The 18,175-nt window shown below is 35.9% G+C and overlaps 2 protein-coding genes across 7 annotated transcripts in view; one reads left to right on the top strand and one right to left on the bottom strand.

The window, feature by feature from the left end:
- LOC101745475 (uncharacterized) overlaps positions 1–16,921 on the top strand; it is a 30,056-nt gene extending 13,135 nt beyond the window's left edge. For 3 of the 6 annotated variants that reach the window (XM_062673074.1, XM_004926844.5, XM_062673075.1), the window contains exons 2-6: positions 3,468–3,502; positions 6,993–7,259; positions 10,634–10,778; positions 14,607–14,787; positions 16,502–16,921. In XM_062673074.1, coding sequence (XP_062529058.1) covers positions 3,480–3,502; positions 6,993–7,259; positions 10,634–10,778; positions 14,607–14,787; positions 16,502–16,758 — 873 coding nt within the window. In that variant the 5' untranslated portion in view covers positions 3,468–3,479 and the 3' untranslated portion in view covers positions 16,759–16,921. Of the gene's footprint in view, positions 1–1,999; positions 2,203–3,467; positions 3,503–6,992; positions 7,260–10,633; positions 10,779–14,606; positions 14,788–16,501 lie in introns of all 6 variants that reach the window. The other 3 variants (XM_062673073.1, XM_062673077.1, XM_062673076.1) reach the window with 2 other exon arrangements.
- LOC101735790 (uncharacterized) overlaps positions 1–18,175 on the bottom strand; it is a 47,313-nt gene that overhangs the window by 26,724 nt on the left and 2,414 nt on the right. The gene's annotated exons all lie outside the window — the stretch shown is intronic.

Genomic DNA, 18,175 nt, shown 5'->3' with positions numbered 1-18,175 from the left:
GACCGTCGAGGCGATTCGCCCGGTCCTTGTGGATTGGGTGAATCGTGACAGAGGACGCCTCACTTTCCGGCTCACGCAGGTGCTCACTGGGCATGGTTGTTTCGGTGAGTTCCTGCACCGGATCACAGCCGAGCCGACGGCAGAGTGCCACCATTGTGGTTGCGACTTGGACACGGCAGAGCATACGCTCGTCGCCTGCCCCGCATGGGAGGGATGGCGCCGTGTCCTCGTCGCAAAAATAGGAACCGACTTGTCGTTGCCGAGGGTTGTGGCATCGATGCTCGGCGACGACGAGTCGTGGAAGGCGATGCTCGACTTCTGCGAGTGCACCATCTCGCAGAAGGAGGCGGCGGGGCGCGTGAGAGACGCACAATCCCGCCGCCGTCGAGCGGGGGCCAGGGAGGCGGATCTCGCCCAAGCCCTGGCCCTCTAAGTGTTTCGGGTCCCCCTCACATGTCGGTCTGGGGACCGGCGAGGGGGGCCTAAGAAGACGACGTGCAAGCTGCTCTGCACGCGTTTTACGCAAGAGCATCCGGGTGATGGAAGGCCGGCTATCCTCGACCCACGCTGGTTCTGGCCCAGCGGGGTATTCCGTAGGGTAACCCACTCTAACCGGCGCCATCTAGGCGGACTTCGGACAGTCTGCCGACCGAGAGGGCTGGTGGTCGTGGCGCCGACGACCGCCGAGGGGGAGGGTGATGAGAGAGATGTGCTCCGCACTAAACGCTTCACTTTCCCCCCTTTGCCTTGTCATGAGTTCTGTCTCATTACCCCGCCCAGTATCCCCAGTATCCCGGAAAAAAAAAAAAAACCCATTTACTTAAGACAACATACGTTACATTAGTTACCTTAGTCATCAAGAACTGTTAATGAATTTTAGAATAGTAAATTCATAATCAAATATCACCTATGACTGTTTTGTAAATTCTAGTGATGAGTAGGCCACGGAGCATGTAGGGTTGACACTGCCCCGAATTTCGTATTTCAACCTTCGTTTATGATACATTACGCTAAGACAAAAGCTACTCCACAGTGTTCTTTTTTTATTGCTTGGATGGGTGGACGAGCTCACAGCCCAGCTGGCGTTAAGTGGTTACTGGAGTCCATAGACATCTACAAGGTAAATGCGCCACCCACCTTGAGATGTAAGTAAGTTCTCAAGTCTCCGTATAGTTACAACGGCTGCCCCTCCCTTCAAATCGAAACGCATTACTTGCTTCACGGCAGAAATAGGAGGGGTGGTGGTACTTACCCGTGCGGACTCACAAGAGCTCCTACCACCAGTAAGAATTGCTACTTCTTCTCATACGTTAAGGTGCGGTATATGGTACAGGTTGCGATGTCCACGAGAAACCATCTAAAACCAGGTCAATCGTGCGCTATCCATCCACGCTAACAATAATGCCTAGTAATTCATCTGAAAGATCGACGAACTTTTAGCGATAAAGCGTATTGTACAAATTATACCAACCCGCTAACTTATTTTCAACGTTAATTATGTTTTTGTGCGTAATAATCGTAAATAGACATGCTCTAACAAAAACCGATTTCAAATCGAAAAAATAAAGATATTCCAAAACAAATTAATACACACTAAAAACAATAATCAGCCAAATCGGTTGGCGTGATATTGAGTTATTCATTTATTTGTCGCGCACGTACTTAATGCAAATTTAAGACTTATATGTTTTCTAATAGATACCATTATCAGAATTTAAATGGGACCACACAGGAAACGTCAGCTTTCTAATAAAAAAAGAATCATCAAAATCGATTCACCCAGTCAAAAGTTATAAAAATACAGTCGAATTGAGAACCTCCTTAAGAAGATTTTTAGAAATCGGTTAATAGAGTACGCTCTATCTCTCTCTCTCTGTAATATGCGAACGACACAATTTCAAAACAAAACTTTTGTTGACTGTGAAGGAAATCGAGTCTAATTCGCCTAAAGTGCCTAGACAACCTTGATCCTTCAGTTGTTTGCTCTCTATAATTACAGAAGTAACAACTATGTTAATAAAAAATCTTGTCTATTTTTATATCTTGAATAATCTCTTGTAGTTTATCATTTACATGAAAATAATTTACTGATGTTGGGGCGTATTGTAAGCCCACACGGGTAGGTATCGCTGGACTGCCTATTTCTGCCGCCAAGCTGTCATTTGTTCCGGTTTGAACGGTTACAGCCGTCATCGAACATAGGTGAGACATCAAACTAATCTTTCAAGGTGGTGGCGGCATTTACATCGTTGATGACTATGGGCTCGAGTAACCACTTTATAACACGTGCATCTTGAGGTTGATCACCTATATGAGCAATAATAAAAACAGAATCGGTTATTTAAAAATAGATTACTAAAAACTATATTAGAGGTTAACCGTGGCCTCATCCGCATTGTCTAGGGAGTCTGTGCAATTTCCCGTGAGAATGCGATATATTCTCGGGATAAAAGGTACCCTATGTCACACTCCAGACCTAAAGTTATCACTTTTAAAAAAATCATGTCAAACCGTTGCTTTGATTCGACGTGGAAGGTCAAATAAATAAACACACTTTCATATTTATAATATCGAGAGGTTTAAGGCTATTTGGTTTAAGCGACATTTTGCTTAATACGCGATATTTATCTTTGCAATTAAGGGCCCATTTCGATGCCTCCAATGATCACTACTCTAACTCAAAATTTTGAACTTTTCGTTTTTCACGCAAATCGCTTCACTATTTTAAAAGTATTACGAATTATATTGATGGGGTTCGAAGCAAGAGTAAACAGTTTACAGAGTTACACAAAAAAAAAACCATAAATATATCTGCAATAATAAATATTTTATCAACTTTTTTCGTTTAAACGCTCCTCCTGTAAACCTACGAATTTTTGGAGTTAGCGTAGTGTTCATTGGAGGCATCGATTTTATTTGGTACAACTATCAACAATTTGATGTTTAATTGAACTTCAATTAAGTTTACCCCATTCAAATAGTTAAAGAAATTTTTTGTCTTCATATTTTTTTCCAAATTTTAAACTTTTAATGGCTCTCCTGTAATAATGCAAAATTACGCTTAAGCCTTATATATATATATAGACCTTTCAACCGTCGATATTATAAGTAAAGTATGTATTAGTATGAAAGTACATAATGTATTCATTCATAAAGATTACAATAATTCGACAAATTCTGATAAATACAATTTTATTTAATTAGAATCGATTTCCTTATCCGAACATTTTGACGGGATAATTGATATCTGTCAACCTCAAGTGATATCAATATAATCAAATTAAACTTAAAATCGATTCTGTAGAAAAGAAAAAAAAAACGTATAATATTTCCACATTGAAATTATTTAAAGCATTAAAATTATACAAACGACGTTGATTTACATATTGAAATACTGGTTATATATGTTCAAGGTTTATTATAATTCGTCATGGAACCGCCACTGTATTGATTTTTTTCTGTCATAGGTATCAGATTGGATGAATCCTGTTCAAAATCAATTGTGAGTATGATAAAAATGCTTCGACTTCCTTGCACTTCTGTCATTAATCTTTTTCTATTTCTCGCAAATTTTCATCATTTAAAATCGATTTTGAAAACACTATTTTATTTCATCAACTGAAATTTAAGAAATCAATAAATTGTCAACAAATACATGAATCGTCTATTATCAAAGGTGGCAATCTGTGCATTTGGACAAAAAAATTATTGATATTTCAATACAGATTGATTTGAATATAATCGTCTCCTTCAAAGAATACGGTTCAAAACCTGCATTAAATAAAGGTTAATACTTAACCTGTTATTTATCTAAGATGTCGTTCAGGAGAGTTTTGTGACTGCCAATGGAATACAAAGTCAATAATTCGTTTTTCTGATTTACCAATAATTATCCAAAAGTCACATTGCCGGCTTTGATAATAGTCGACTCATATTTAAAGATACCTAAGATCTACATCTCATATGTTATTGAACTCTGATTTGAATATCTAAAAATATCTTATGAAATAAAAAATAACAAATAGCGGTCGAATAAATGTTAAATACATATTTTGCATTACTTGCTTGAGCAACGTTTTGTTTTCTGTGTTATGTGATAGATAAAAATCAAGATCAATGAATATAATATAGTTTTATTGCCCTTGTAGACAGATAAGCTTACGGTCCACCTGATGGTGATTGGTTATCGTCGCTCATGGACGTCACCACGGCAGGGGTAGAGACAAGCCGCTTTTTTTTGTCCTACCGAAGCTGATAGCCTTGAGAGGCTATTTCAGCGTAACCTTAACTAGTAGATGAGCACACGGGGCTCAAATCTGACGACGTTGCTAACACGAACCCTAGCAACAGCCGTGCTTCGCAGGATCTACCACCGGATCGGAAACGCGACCCACTGAGAAGATCCGGCGAGAAACTCAGTGGGCTGTGTCTGTGGGTTAATTTACTCGTCGAGCCCTTCGTCGCCAGCGACGGGTTCGACGAGAACGATGACCGGTGCTTGAGGTACCTAAAAGCACCGTTAGTGGATCGGGAGGATCCGAAATGACGTGTTTTGGGCGACGTCGACTGCTTTCCATTCTGTCCGCAGGACCGGGAAGACAAGCCGCTACCTACCGCTAATTACTTTTTATCTTCAGCGCTTTAAAACCCACTGCTGGGCACAGGGCTCCCTTTTTTACATCATAACGTTCCATCCGCCATTCTGATTCACGTGCCATAGGTCTTCCGGCACCTCTAAGACGTAATCTTGCTCATAATTCCGTCACTGTCTTACTCCATGTTCAACTTCATTTCAGATCCGATACTCTACTAATTCCTAATGACTAGGTACTACTAATTACTTTACTTTAATTCCTTTATATTCATTCAAATAATAGTAGTGTGTTAAGATAGAATAGAATGAGTTAAGCTCGCCTTTGTACATAGTATTTAGACATTCTTTAAATCTGTTTTTATTGTATTTTCTTTTTGTGTACAATAAGTATAAAAAATAAAAAAATATCTGTACTAATGCGATATAAATGCGAAAGTAGCTGTCTGTCTATCTGTCGCGCTTTCACGCCAAAACTCCTGAACCATTTAAATGAAAGGGGATTGCCCACTCTCCATAGTGTGCTAGGCCCAAGATGGACATCAAATATTACTATAAAAATGTACTGATTCAAATTCTTAAACGTATTGGATATCTAAAAAATATATTGAAATTGACACTATTATAAAAAATATAATAAAAATAAAAACTCGTTTTGAGGTTAATTTTCTATATAAATAAGTGTCGGATTGTGAGATACTTCAAGAACTTTTCTTTTCTTAATGTTTAAGATGTTCCTAATGTATTTTTATCCAATAGGGTATAAAAACACACTTAATTCTTTAAATATCTATATTTTCTTCATCTTCATACACAATTAGTATCGTCTAAAAATAGCAAAGGAGAGCATATACACGGTTTTAAATCTCGGTCAGGGTAAAACCACAATTCACACAATGTTTTTTAGTCGTAGTATGAAACGTTATTGATAAAAGTAAAATAAATCGAAGAAAAATCAAAACACATCCATTTTGTACGCAAGCACAACACCACAAGCAGCAAGCGAAGTGTCAGTCAGTCAGATTAAATTCAGTGTTGTCAGTATAAAGAAAAATAATTACATGAAATTCATATATCGAGAATTTTTTTAGATAACCGATAATTGATTTATATTTTAATCTTTTATTTACGAGTACACATTATTTTTTATGTTTTTTTTTAGTTGTACATATTTAAATAACAATGCTAGTAAAGTTTTTTTTATTGCTTAGATGGGTGGACGAGCTCACAGCCACCCTGGTGTTGCTAAGTGGTTACTTGAGCCCACATACATCTACAACGTAAATGCGCCACCCACCTTGAGATATAAGTTCTAAGGTCTCAAGTATAGTTACAAGTTAAAGTCCAATGGGTATGTCTTCGATGTTATTTTATGTGCATAAAATCCATTAAAATCGATTGATTAATGATAATACTTAAAATGATTTATTTATATGTTCTATTTATATACTCAAAATATTTACTTCATACGTAAAAGGTTTTGAAGCTGGCAATATTTTTCCCGCAAAAATAAAAATCCTTGTTTTTTCAATAGAGTTACTTTTTTTAAACTACTTATTGTAAACTGTAGTGGCGCTTATTTGCAAGAAAGTAAATGCATATTTATTTATGACAAAATTAATGCACTAAGTATTTTTTCTCTAATCTATTGTCCGCTTTGGGCCTGAAATGGGCCGTCCCCTTTGGTACACACTTAGTCTAGAGCCTGAGAAAGGACATACGTTACTTTTTACGGCGAAAAAGTGTTGTAAAGGGCTGAAAGGGGGGATGAAGTGTTGTATGGAAGTATCGTCATTTTTAGAGCTAAAAGCTTTCAAGATTTTACTTATTTACTTATTAATTTTTTACATACTTTATACTTTTAATTATTTTTTAGGCTGTGGATTCGATATAAATAAACATGACTAAGCTTACACACATCAGAATAACAAATAGGCTATATAGGCTATATATTTATAAACATATAGTGTGAATTACCCAAAATATAACGATAAGTGTCAAATAAGGAAAACATTTGCAATCTGCGAACTTTTTGCGGCACATGCAAAACGCAAAAATAGTTGCACAAAACAGTACATGCACGTACATATTTATAACGTAAAATAAAAATGTTTACCTCAAACAGTCCCACAAAAAAAAAACCCGTGACAGCATAATATATCTATCTTTTATTTATGAGTCATTATCGCCAAAATAGTGATCTATTAATATAAGAAGAGGAAAGATTAATCTTTTTGTTTGTTACGTGCTCTTTTTTAATGTGTTTATTACTGTGACGACCTGATTTGTGTAAAAGAACATTTAATAAGATCAATAATAAAATAAAATACATATAAAATATCTTAAGAATAATCTTAAGAAACACAAATACACTTAGATGTTTTAAAATCATTGCTTACAGTGAAGACCAGCAATCAACGCCGGTTTACGATTTATTAAAATCGGTCATGGATCACGATACAGATCTTCAAACATCGACGAGCGTTTACGAATCCTACAAAAACGACGGAAAGATCCGTGAAAACAATGAAATATCTACGGATGCATTGAAAACGAAACTTGAAAATACGATTAGGAATTCAAAAATACTAGCGGAGACATTGAAAACACAGATCGACGTTATAACAGCCCGGGAGAATGCGTTGAAAGACGCCATCGCAAATGGCAGGTAAATAAGAAAGAGCTTATATAGACCAAATACGCAGCCAATTATGACATCTATTTCTAAGGAGATTAGCTCGATTTTCGGTTATTTTTTGTCATAAAGTTACTATTCTATCGATAAACAAAATTGCAAGAACATTAAGAATATTTTTAGACTCGCTTATAAGTAATTTCAATTTAGGAGAATGATAGTTTCCGAATAGCAGAAAATATGTCGAAAGCTGTTCATAGTGGTTTATGACGTCAGTGCAGGCGTGCGACAAGGATAGCGAGATGATTTTTTTCTAAGCTTTAACGGTTGCAATGTCATGAAGATTTAAAATTACCTCTTAAGGGGGCGTCCATAAATTACGTGAGGTGTTTTTTTAAATTTTCTGCTATGGTGAGATCTTCGTTCAACTTCGTTCTGATCTAGCCACTCTAAGCCATTAGCACTTGCACAAAGTAACTCATTAGCTCGTCTTGTGACAATCCGTGAGGGTCGCACTTTGCGGAACATACGCGCTTGCTTAGCTGGTGCAATGTGGGCTGATCGCCTGTGCTCTGCAGCTCTTGTTCTAGATGCAAAGTAAATACCGCATGCACTGACCGCATGAGTGAATGATCTTAATCGTATTACGATTACGCTCAAGATTAAATCTTAAGCATGTACAATCTGGATTAAATGGACCAAAATAGTATTTTTTTTTGTTTCAATCAGAAAAAAAATTGCGTGATATTTGCCGAGACCCCCCCTCTCTCCAACGTAAGATTAGATGAGATTTGACTCGACCCCCTCCCCCCCTTAAACACCTCACGTAATTTATGGACGCCCCCTAAGGCCTACTTAATTTAAAAGTATTTTAGAGCTATTTATACACAAATGATATATGCAAATACTAATAAAAACTGAGTTGCCTTTCAACAAAGTTATTACAGGAAGTTATAAGTCCGTTTTAAAATAGCTACCGGACGACACTGCAGACACGGATCTAATCTCTGCATCGAAAACAAACATGAATTCCAGTTCATAATGCAACGTATTTTAATTTAAGTATAATATTGAATAAAAACTGTGTATAACAGTTTAAAAACTAAAAAAAAAAAAATTTTCAAAGTAAACATGACTTAAAATTATCATAATCACTGCATTCTGGTCGTTTCTTGGTACGTGTAAGTACTTGGGAAGTCAAGCTAATAAAATAATGTTAAAAATGAACAATGCTAAATTTAATCTAAAATACTCTATATATAGGTACAGTGTGATTCTTTATAATGTGCACAAATCGAAATAATAGAAAATGTTATGTTTGAGTTATAAACATGAAATTTTTACTAATGGGTAGCTAATACGATGTAGAATAATTTTAAGTAATAAAAAAGTAGGTAAAGGGGGCGTCTTTTTGAGAAATTTTAGGATTGTTATAAAAATGGATGAAAAAATTACAGATTTATGCTAAAAAGCATATATTTTCAATTGAGGGGAGGTTTTCTCCCAATTTTTCATTTTATGAGGACGCCTAAATACTTCCAATCATTATGGAATTTGTTTGACCGCGATAGATCATTTAGTTCAAAAGTTACAAAGTTTTGTTTACACCAGAGTTCACAGTAGTGAACAATTTTTTTAAAAAATCCTTTAAAAATAAAAATTAAATATTTAGCATTTTTTAAATATTTTTCCCTCGATAAAATTAAGCATAGATTCCCTCATTTCGATATGTGCAAATTGTAAAGAATCACACGGTATAATGTAATTGGGACTTCCAACTCTTGTTTCAAGGTTGGCGACGGTAGGTATTATTAGATGTAATTTGGATAGCATACACGTGACATTAAAGAAAATAAATAACTCGTCTGTAAAAACAATAATCTAGGCCAGTAAAATAACAGAGGTATGTACATAATATGTACATATCATATGTATCTGTTTTTTTATTACTTAGAAGGGTGTGTTAGACGTGGTGTTAATTGGTTACCGCAGCACGTAAGCATGAATAACATAACTTCCTTCATTAAACGAGGCTTATGGAGAGTGCCTACTTAACGTTAGGCTCTGCCGTTGCTATTGCTGATGTCCATGTGCGATGGTGTACACTCACCATCAGATGGACCGTATGCTCGCCTGTCTACACGAGCATTAAAAAAGATGATTCTATCTGAATAGCCCAAGTTTTTAAATGAACATTTTTTTCGGTAATGATGCCAGTGGGCCTTTCCCCATTTTAAGGCCAATCAAGGCCAACTGGTGGCCGCACTTTTTCTATACAACTCAAACTTAAGCTTTGTGTCTCCAAAGTCGTCCACACGTATTTTTTTTTTATTAAGCACACAATACACCTTACAAGCTAAAAAAAAAGATAAACAATAAATAACAACAAGTTAAAATCTTGCTTATAACATAATACATGTGCGTAATGTTCCTTACAACTATAGGATAAAATAATATGTACTAGAGGTCCCGTAGTAGTCGAAATTCGACTATAATTAATTGGAATTGTAAGTTTGTAAACTATTATGATTGTATTTTATACTTCTATAATCACAAATTTCGCCAAGGGTACACTATAAAAAAATATTAATAAAGACTAACAATATTTAATCTATTCTCAATTTGACCACAGACGTAAAGAACAAAAGTTTGACAATAAATAATATGCATCCGTGTGTGCGTCAAATACATGGTATGTAGTGTGTGTAATGTTTTCTTTATTGATTTAATGTATCTTTTATGCATTATTTAAAAAAAAAATTAGCATTGTGCACTTCTTCTCTATATTCTCTATAAGTGTGGAAAATATCATACTCCTCCGTCCGCGCAATTTTCGTAAAAAGGGATACAAAGTTTTTGCTTCACGTATTAATATGTAGATGATAACGAAAACTAATCTAACTTATGACGTTATGAAAAAAAAAACGTGGATTTGTTTTGTCAAAATATAAGTTTAATAAAACAATGTGTACATGTGTACATGGTTGTCATTATATCGATCACTGAAATTTTTAAGACGTAAAATAGCTTGAAATAAATGTAATTAATAAATCGGTATTTGTAACTCAAATTTTTATTTATTGCTTAGATGGTGGACGAGCTCACAGTCCACCTAGTTTTAAGTGGTTACTGGAACCCATAGACATCTACGACGTAAATGCGCCGCCTACCTTGAGATATCAGTTCTAAGGTCTCAGTATAGTTACAACGGCTGCCCCGCCCTTCAAACCGAAACGCATTACTGCTTCACGGCAGAAATAGGCGGGGCGGTAGTACCTACCCGTGCGGACTCACAAGAGGTCCTACCACCAGTAATTACGCAAATTATAATTTTTTGGATCAAAAACAGCTCGCAGAAACAAAACTAATCTCAATTTTACTGGTTGACGTTGTTAATGCCTTGACAGGTTTGGGGTGACATTGGCGACGGTTTCGACTCTGGGTCAAGTACCCCGTTCGTACATAATCCGCGACGGACGATGGACTCTCTGCACCTCGCAGATACAAACATCAGCGGAACCTTTAACAGGACCGCGATGTACTGGACAAGAGGTCAGTCTATTTTAGTTTGTTAAACGAAGCTAAGTCTTCATATTTTATATGCATTAGTCTGTATTGTCCTCTTCGTTTATTGTAGACTAGCAACCCGCCCTCGCTTCGCTTCGGAAACTGTAATTTATTATTGATTTCTCCACTATTTAATGGATGCTATTATACATATAAGTAAACCTTCCTCTTCAATCACTCTATCTATTTAAAAAAGACCCCATCAAAATCCGTTGCGTACTTTTAAACATTTAACCATATATATATAATTTACTACTAAAACTATTACTGGCATCCTTCTTTCTGGTCGTTCCTTTAATGCTGAGGATCGTGACTGTATGTCAATCTTCTCCACTCGGTCCGGTTCTGCGGGATATGTATCGCTCCCTGTATCTGGCATGTGTTATTATTAAAAGGACTAGTGACATCCACTAGTCCTTTTAATAATAATACCCATTACTAATAATACCTATTCTGCTTAATCGTTTCACTCTTGACATAGTCTTCGTGATTGTTACGTACCTTTGGAAGGGGCAGATCTGACGCGTTTTATTATCTTTTATTTTAGATCAATTAGCGGTATATTGTTAATGACAAGATGGTTCGGTATAAACAGCTTCGAATTTTTTGTTGGACTGTCAGGAAAGCATTTTTTTTTAAAATAAGGTTTATTCTTCTTCTTTTTTTTAAGTTTCTTTTTTTTTAATTTTTCTTTTGATTTTGTGTGTTCACACGCATGTATGCGACGCGCATTTTATGGTAAAACAAAAGACGATAGAAGTGAGAGTGAGTGTGATAGTCCAAATGCAAACACGGTCAGTTTTTGGACAGTTTCCGGTACTGTGTTTGAATTAGTTAATAACAAATAAATTCAAAAGCAAAAAGCGCTTTAGACAATAATTGGTATCTTTGTAACGATTGAGCAGATGCAAATCGAATCGCAAAAACAATTGAAAAATCTTTCTGCAATGTTTCAAATGGAAACCTTTTAAACATATATACGGGTAATTGTCAAATAATCAAGAACTACATAATAATGTGTATATATAGACGTACGTACGTACAAAAAGGCTTATTCACGGTTCAAAATGTTTATATACTATTTATTTATTTGGGAAACAATAACAATACAATACAAAACAAACATAATATTAAAAAAACATAGCTAAACTAAAGTGAGCTAAATAACTATGTACGTACAAAGAGCATTTTTCTCTGTTCAAAATATTTATGTAACATACAAAAAACAAAATTGTTATTTTTATTTAATTCCGAGCATTTTCATATTTATCTACCTTTTAAAACTTCTCTGGATTTCCCCAAATAATTCAAGATCAAAATTAGCCAAATCGGTCCAGCCGTTCTCGAATTTCAGCGAGACTAACAAACAGCTATTCATTTTTATATTTACTTATTATTTTAGATATACGGACTGTTTTTTGCCATAATTCTTTTAGGCGTTGAAGCAGTAATGTTAGAAACTTGGCTCTGCACGTTAGCGATATAATTAATCTTGCTACCGGGCTCAATAAAAAAATTAAATACACCTCGAGGAAAAAAATACATTAGTTATTGATAAAAAATATAATTATAAATGTAAGTAAGAAAATCTAGCTTTGATAAGTTGAATGTGAAAAAAAAAACTTAAATTAAATTGTTATTATAAAACTTTTTTCATATGAATTGCGAGTTTTTTTTTTAAACCCAATTTTAGTAGAGTTAATTACTTCAAATGAATGAAAAATGTTGCGACAAAATAATTCGGTAACGATTTCAAAAACATTAAAGTAATTTCTAATAAACAACACATTGCACATGTGTAGTGTAGAAGATCATCACCATTTCGCGCCAATCGTAGACAGTTTTTTTAATTTTTTTATTGTGGACGAGCTCACAGCCCACCTGGTGTTAAGTGGTTACTGGAGCCCATAGACATCTACAACGTAAATGCGCCACACACCTTGAGATATAAGTTCTAAGGTCTCAGTATAGTCCCAATGGCTGCCCCACCCTTCAAACCGAAACGCATTATGCTTCACGGCAGAAATAAGCGGACTCACAAGAGGTCCTACCACCAGTAATTATGCAAATTATAATTTTGCGGTTTTGATTTTTATTACACGATGTTATTCCTTCACCGTGGAAGTCAATCGTGAACATAAGTAACACTATTTTCATGATACATATTATTTATAATAATATCATGGCGTTTTGAAAACTATATTTTTGTGATCACACCGAGCTTATTCGTCGGTACTTGAAAGTATTATAACAAATGCGCGATTAAGTAAAACCAACTCTGATCACATTAGCACCACAGTGGTAGCACTGTAACGAGTTGTAAACCTTACTGGTGGTAGGACCTCTTGTGAGCCCGCACGGGTAGGTACCACCACCCTGCCTATTTCTGCCGTGAAGCAGTAATGCGTTTCGTTTTGAAGGGTGGGGCAGCCGTTGAACTAAACTAAAACCTTAGAACTCATATCTCAAGGTGGTTTACGTTGTAGATATCTATGGGCTCCAGTAACCACTTAATACCAGGTGGGCTGTGAGCTTTTCCACCCATTTATGCAATAAAAAATTGCTAGCGGTCGATTCGCGCGGAACATCCAATTAAAAACACCAATTCGCGTACTCATTAATTTTTATAGCGCTTAATAAAACCTACCCACAAAATATAGATAGTGTCGATGGATATTGCCTTTGTAAGCGACGAATTACTATCGTCTCTCGTGGACGTCAGCAATGCCAAGGTCACAGCCAAGTTGCTGCCTACCGCAAGAGCTATGCTAGTTAGAATACGCATATACGTTGCTTAAAAAAATTGCTTACTAATGCTGTTTATTAACAGGTACGTATAAATAGATAACTCTATTATCAGTTCATGCCTGTAAATGTAATGTCTTAGCATAATTATGTTGATACCTCCACTATCCGACGTTGGCAAAGTTATACTTAAATCTAAGTAAAAAAAACTAGAAAGGAAAAAAAAACAGGTACGTATTTCGAAATGAGTGGGAAGTGGAAACGTATTTATCACGTTATGTGAACCGGTTTCATCGTAGAAGCCAGCAATTATTTTTGCAGAATGATCGCCATTTAATGCGTTATTAAAAACATACTACAACATTCAGGCTTTGGAATTGGCTTTCCCCTCAACGCGATGTTTCCCGAGCGCTATGACATGTCCTTCTTCAAACAAAGCTTGTGAAGAGTATTAAGCGGTAGGCAGTATCAATGTGTAGTCGTCTGCCTACAAGGGCAATAAAAAAAATACAGTTTGTGTTTAGTATTGTTTTATAGCATGGATAGGCAAACGTGCGCTACCACCACCACAAGGTATGAGAGCGCAGTCTCAAGTTCATCTGACCGTCACTTAAAACCGGAACAAAGTGACTGCTTGCCTGCAGAAATGGGCAAAATTGTACAGTAGGTACCCGGCAAAAATATAAGAAAGAATCGATCGGCTGATTTCGGCTCTCGTAGAGCGTTGTCCCTGTCGCACACTTCATAGCTACGGACTGTTAGTGTTGCGTGCAACGGAGAGAGAATAAAGCCGAAATTAGTGGACAGTGTTTTTCCAAAAATCGATGTGCAATATTTATCGTCAGGTACTGTACTCATTCGGGCTCAGAATACACCCTACCTACCAATCGTTAATAAGTAAACTAAGAAATCATCGCGTCGCATTGTTTTGCTATTTCTAATTTCACTTAGAGTTTCCCGACTTTAGTTATTACTCGATTAAGTTTAAATTAGTTATTTCCCGATATTAATTACTTGAAATGCTAAAATAACCTTGTGTACAGCTTCATTATTTTCTGAATTTAATAGGTATCAGTCAAGCGAGACCCGTGCGCCTTTAACTCTGTTATTAAATACGAAACGATACCGACACAGCGACGACTGTTGTACGTTGAGGATGACTATTTATGTTTGAAGACGAACTTCAAGGACACGCTCGAGCGATATCTGAGCGTCACGACACGAATCCTCAATGAAACTTGCGTAAATGGTATGTTAATTTCTTGTCTACAGTAGTAGTAATGCAGCGACCAGCGGATGTTGCAATAATCGTGATAAATCAGTATGAACTTGGCCGGCAAGGTAAATTCAACTTTAGTCGACGTTCCAAAATAAAGTTTATTGTTTTTTATCTATACTAATATTATAAAGAGGAAAGATTTGTTTGTTTGTTTGTATTGAATAGGCCCTGAAACTACTGAACTGATTTGAAAAAATCTTGCACTGTTTGGAAGCTACACTATTCCCGAGTGACATGGGCTATAATCTATTTTGAAAAAAAATAGGGATTCTTACTAAAACTCCAATAATAATCCAAAATGTAAAAAAAATACCTAAAATATTCCTTACATCGCGTGCCCTGCGAAAACTATTGATGATACAATAAAATAATGTACTACGACTTTGTAGAACATATTATTATTTACAAAAAGTGTCGCGACCGTATATGTCTAACTATTATAGCTATGCCGCAAGAAGTGTTCTTTTATTTAAAACAACAAAAAAAACGTCAAATTATATCGTTGAAATTTTTGTTAAAGACCCGAGCGAAGCCGGAGCTGGCGACTTGTCATCGATAATGCCACTCCATTTTTTTTAAACTCTATGCTTTTGCGTTTATAAATCGTAAAAGTTTTCGAAGTATTGCTTGCTCTCTTACATTTTATTTATTGCGTGCAACGCGGGTGAAAATCCCATTTGGTGTTGCGTTGTTACCGATGCTCACAGCTGATTTCACTATATAAATGCCGCGACCCACCTTGGGTAGTGGTCGGCAGCCTTGTTAACCAAAAGAGCCAAATATAGATAACACACAATTAAAATTTTAATCAAAGAGCCATTTTTTTATCGTCTTTTCGCATTAAAAGTGTACAATTTCCAAAAATATTCGAAATTGAGTTAATATGCGGAATTATTTGGTATCTTCAGTATTTTTCTCATAATAAATACTGTCAAAAGGGCGTAGTTTAGTTTTAGTTTACCTATGTTTGGACTACTATTAACAAAATTAATACATAATTTTATCTTACATTAAAAGACAGATAGATAACGTAACTGGTAAAAAATAAAAAATAAATGTTGCAAAGATAATTAATTGAAATTAATATTAAAAATATCACATGTTAAACCTTTAAAACACTCTCCTGTAAAATTAGTAAGTTTTGAGATTATACAGTTTTAATGCGAGAAGTCGACATATTTTTATAGCCTTATTTCTTAAAAATGTCTACTTCGTCTCTGACAAGGCAAGATAATAAGTAGGTAATATTCGTGCCTGAACTAAATATTTCGCGGAAGAGCCGTAGCCGAGGGGTCAATGAGCCGCAGGTTGCCGACCACTGACATAGGGACATGAGGACTAGGTTTCAATTTTATAGTTATAACGACTGTCTCACCCTTCCAACTGGAACGCATTACGGTTTCGTGGCCGAAGTAGCAGGGTGGTACTTTTTTTTTTAACGCTAATCCATTTACGGATACCCGGTCAAGGAGGGTAACAGACCGGGTTATGTCGGACTCCGTCGCCTCCAGAGAGGAAGGAAGAGGGAGCCGAGGGAGATCAAGGTCCTCCCCCAATTCCTTGCAGGTGACTACGCCTTGGGTGGTGTGAGCTCATAAGAGGCCCACATAATATAGAAGAGCATAAAGAAAAGATAAAGCAGTGGATTAAAATTATTAATCGATAACTTTTGCGTACATTCAAGGTACACTAAGGAGTCTTGCTGATAACGTATTGGAGTGCGGTATAAGGACTCTGACGGAATACACCTTTTATCCTCAAGGAAGCTCTTCTTTTAAGCTGCCCCTTGAATACTGCGCGGAAGGAGACCGTTCTTGTAAATTGATCGTCGCATGGCACATTTCCAATGCAACCATAGAGAATTTTGAATTCTTTAAAAACGAACAGGAATTCAAGAACTATTTTATGAAATCCGGACCGTATTTTAATCGTATTTTTTAACAAAACAAATTTGAGTATCGATTACATAATTAATCGATAATGCGATTGATTTTTAATTAGAAATCGGAATAGAAAAAAAAAACAAAATACTTATGTAAAAAATTTGCAATATAAAAAGCGGGGTTTCTCTTGTATGAAATAAATGATTATTTTTGTTTTTTAATATTGTGTTTTATTACAGCTAGTACAGTAAAAGTTCCTTATTAGCACTTCCTTCAATCCCGTTTTCACTATTCGCGGATTAAAAAAATGCGACTCAATTACTATATTATTCGAGACTAAAGATTTCTTTATTCGCGGATATAATCGGTACGTTGGTAAAAAGCATTCCAATATGTAGGTGTATCCAACCAAATATCCTTTGTACCATTACAGTTCAATATTCACGGCAATTTTGCGGCATCATTACGGAACAACATTATACCCTGCGAATAAAGATCTTTTTCTATACTTAGATATTATTATGTATTGTAATATAATAAAGCAGAAAATCACTTCATTTAATTAGGTAATAAATAATTATAACAAACAGAATTCTATTTAGGGTAATAGCATATAATATCTTCTTAGATTAATGACGCTACGAATAATTAGATAAGATTTGAAACAATTAAGATTACTCTATCATAATAATTAAAAAAAAATTCAATTCTGTCCATACAATCGAATATCGCTCAAAATCTACTTGAAAGATTTAAATAAAACTAGTAAATTTGTATTAGATTAGAATTGATGGGTAGGTACATATTTATATTCTATCTCTCGCGACGGTAACCATAAAACATTAACAATTTATGTTGTCTTATATTTCATGTGTTTCAAATCTTCTATTTTGTATTGAGTCACTTTGATACATTGTTTTATTACACGCTGTATCATATATGTCATAATTGCTGTGAAAAAAATTAAGAAGACGTCGTGGCCTAGAGGATATGACGCCCGGTGGATGTACGGTTTCATATCGCGCGATGCGACTATACATGTGTTCGAATTCTGCTGACAACTACTAATTTTACTAATGAATTACGTAAAGGATAAAGGTACACGAATGACACCAGTTTGGCTGTGAGTTCGTCCACTCATTTATGCAATGAGAAAACCGGTTATGGTAATACTAAGAAATGCTTATAAGATTTTTTTTTGTACCTTACCTAAGCTGATAGCCTTGAGAGGCTATTTCAGCGTAACCTTAACTAGTAGGTGAGCTCACGGGCTCAAACCTGACGACGTTGCTAACACGAACCCTAGCAAGAACCGTGCTTCGCAGAATCTACCACCGGATCGGAAACGCGACCCACTGAGAAGATCCGGCGAGAAACTCAGTGGGCTGTGTCTTTGGGTTAATTTACTTGTCGAACCCTGACCGGTGCTTAAGGTATCTAAAAGCACCGATAGTGGATCGGGAGGATCCGAAATG

This window comes from Bombyx mori, chromosome 16 (genome assembly GCF_030269925.1).
Source record: "Bombyx mori chromosome 16, ASM3026992v2".
Classification (NCBI taxonomy): Eukaryota; Metazoa; Arthropoda; class Insecta; order Lepidoptera; family Bombycidae; genus Bombyx; species Bombyx mori.
The sequence above is the reverse complement of the archived record's forward strand: the minus strand, read 5'-3'. Positions and strand labels throughout refer to the sequence as shown.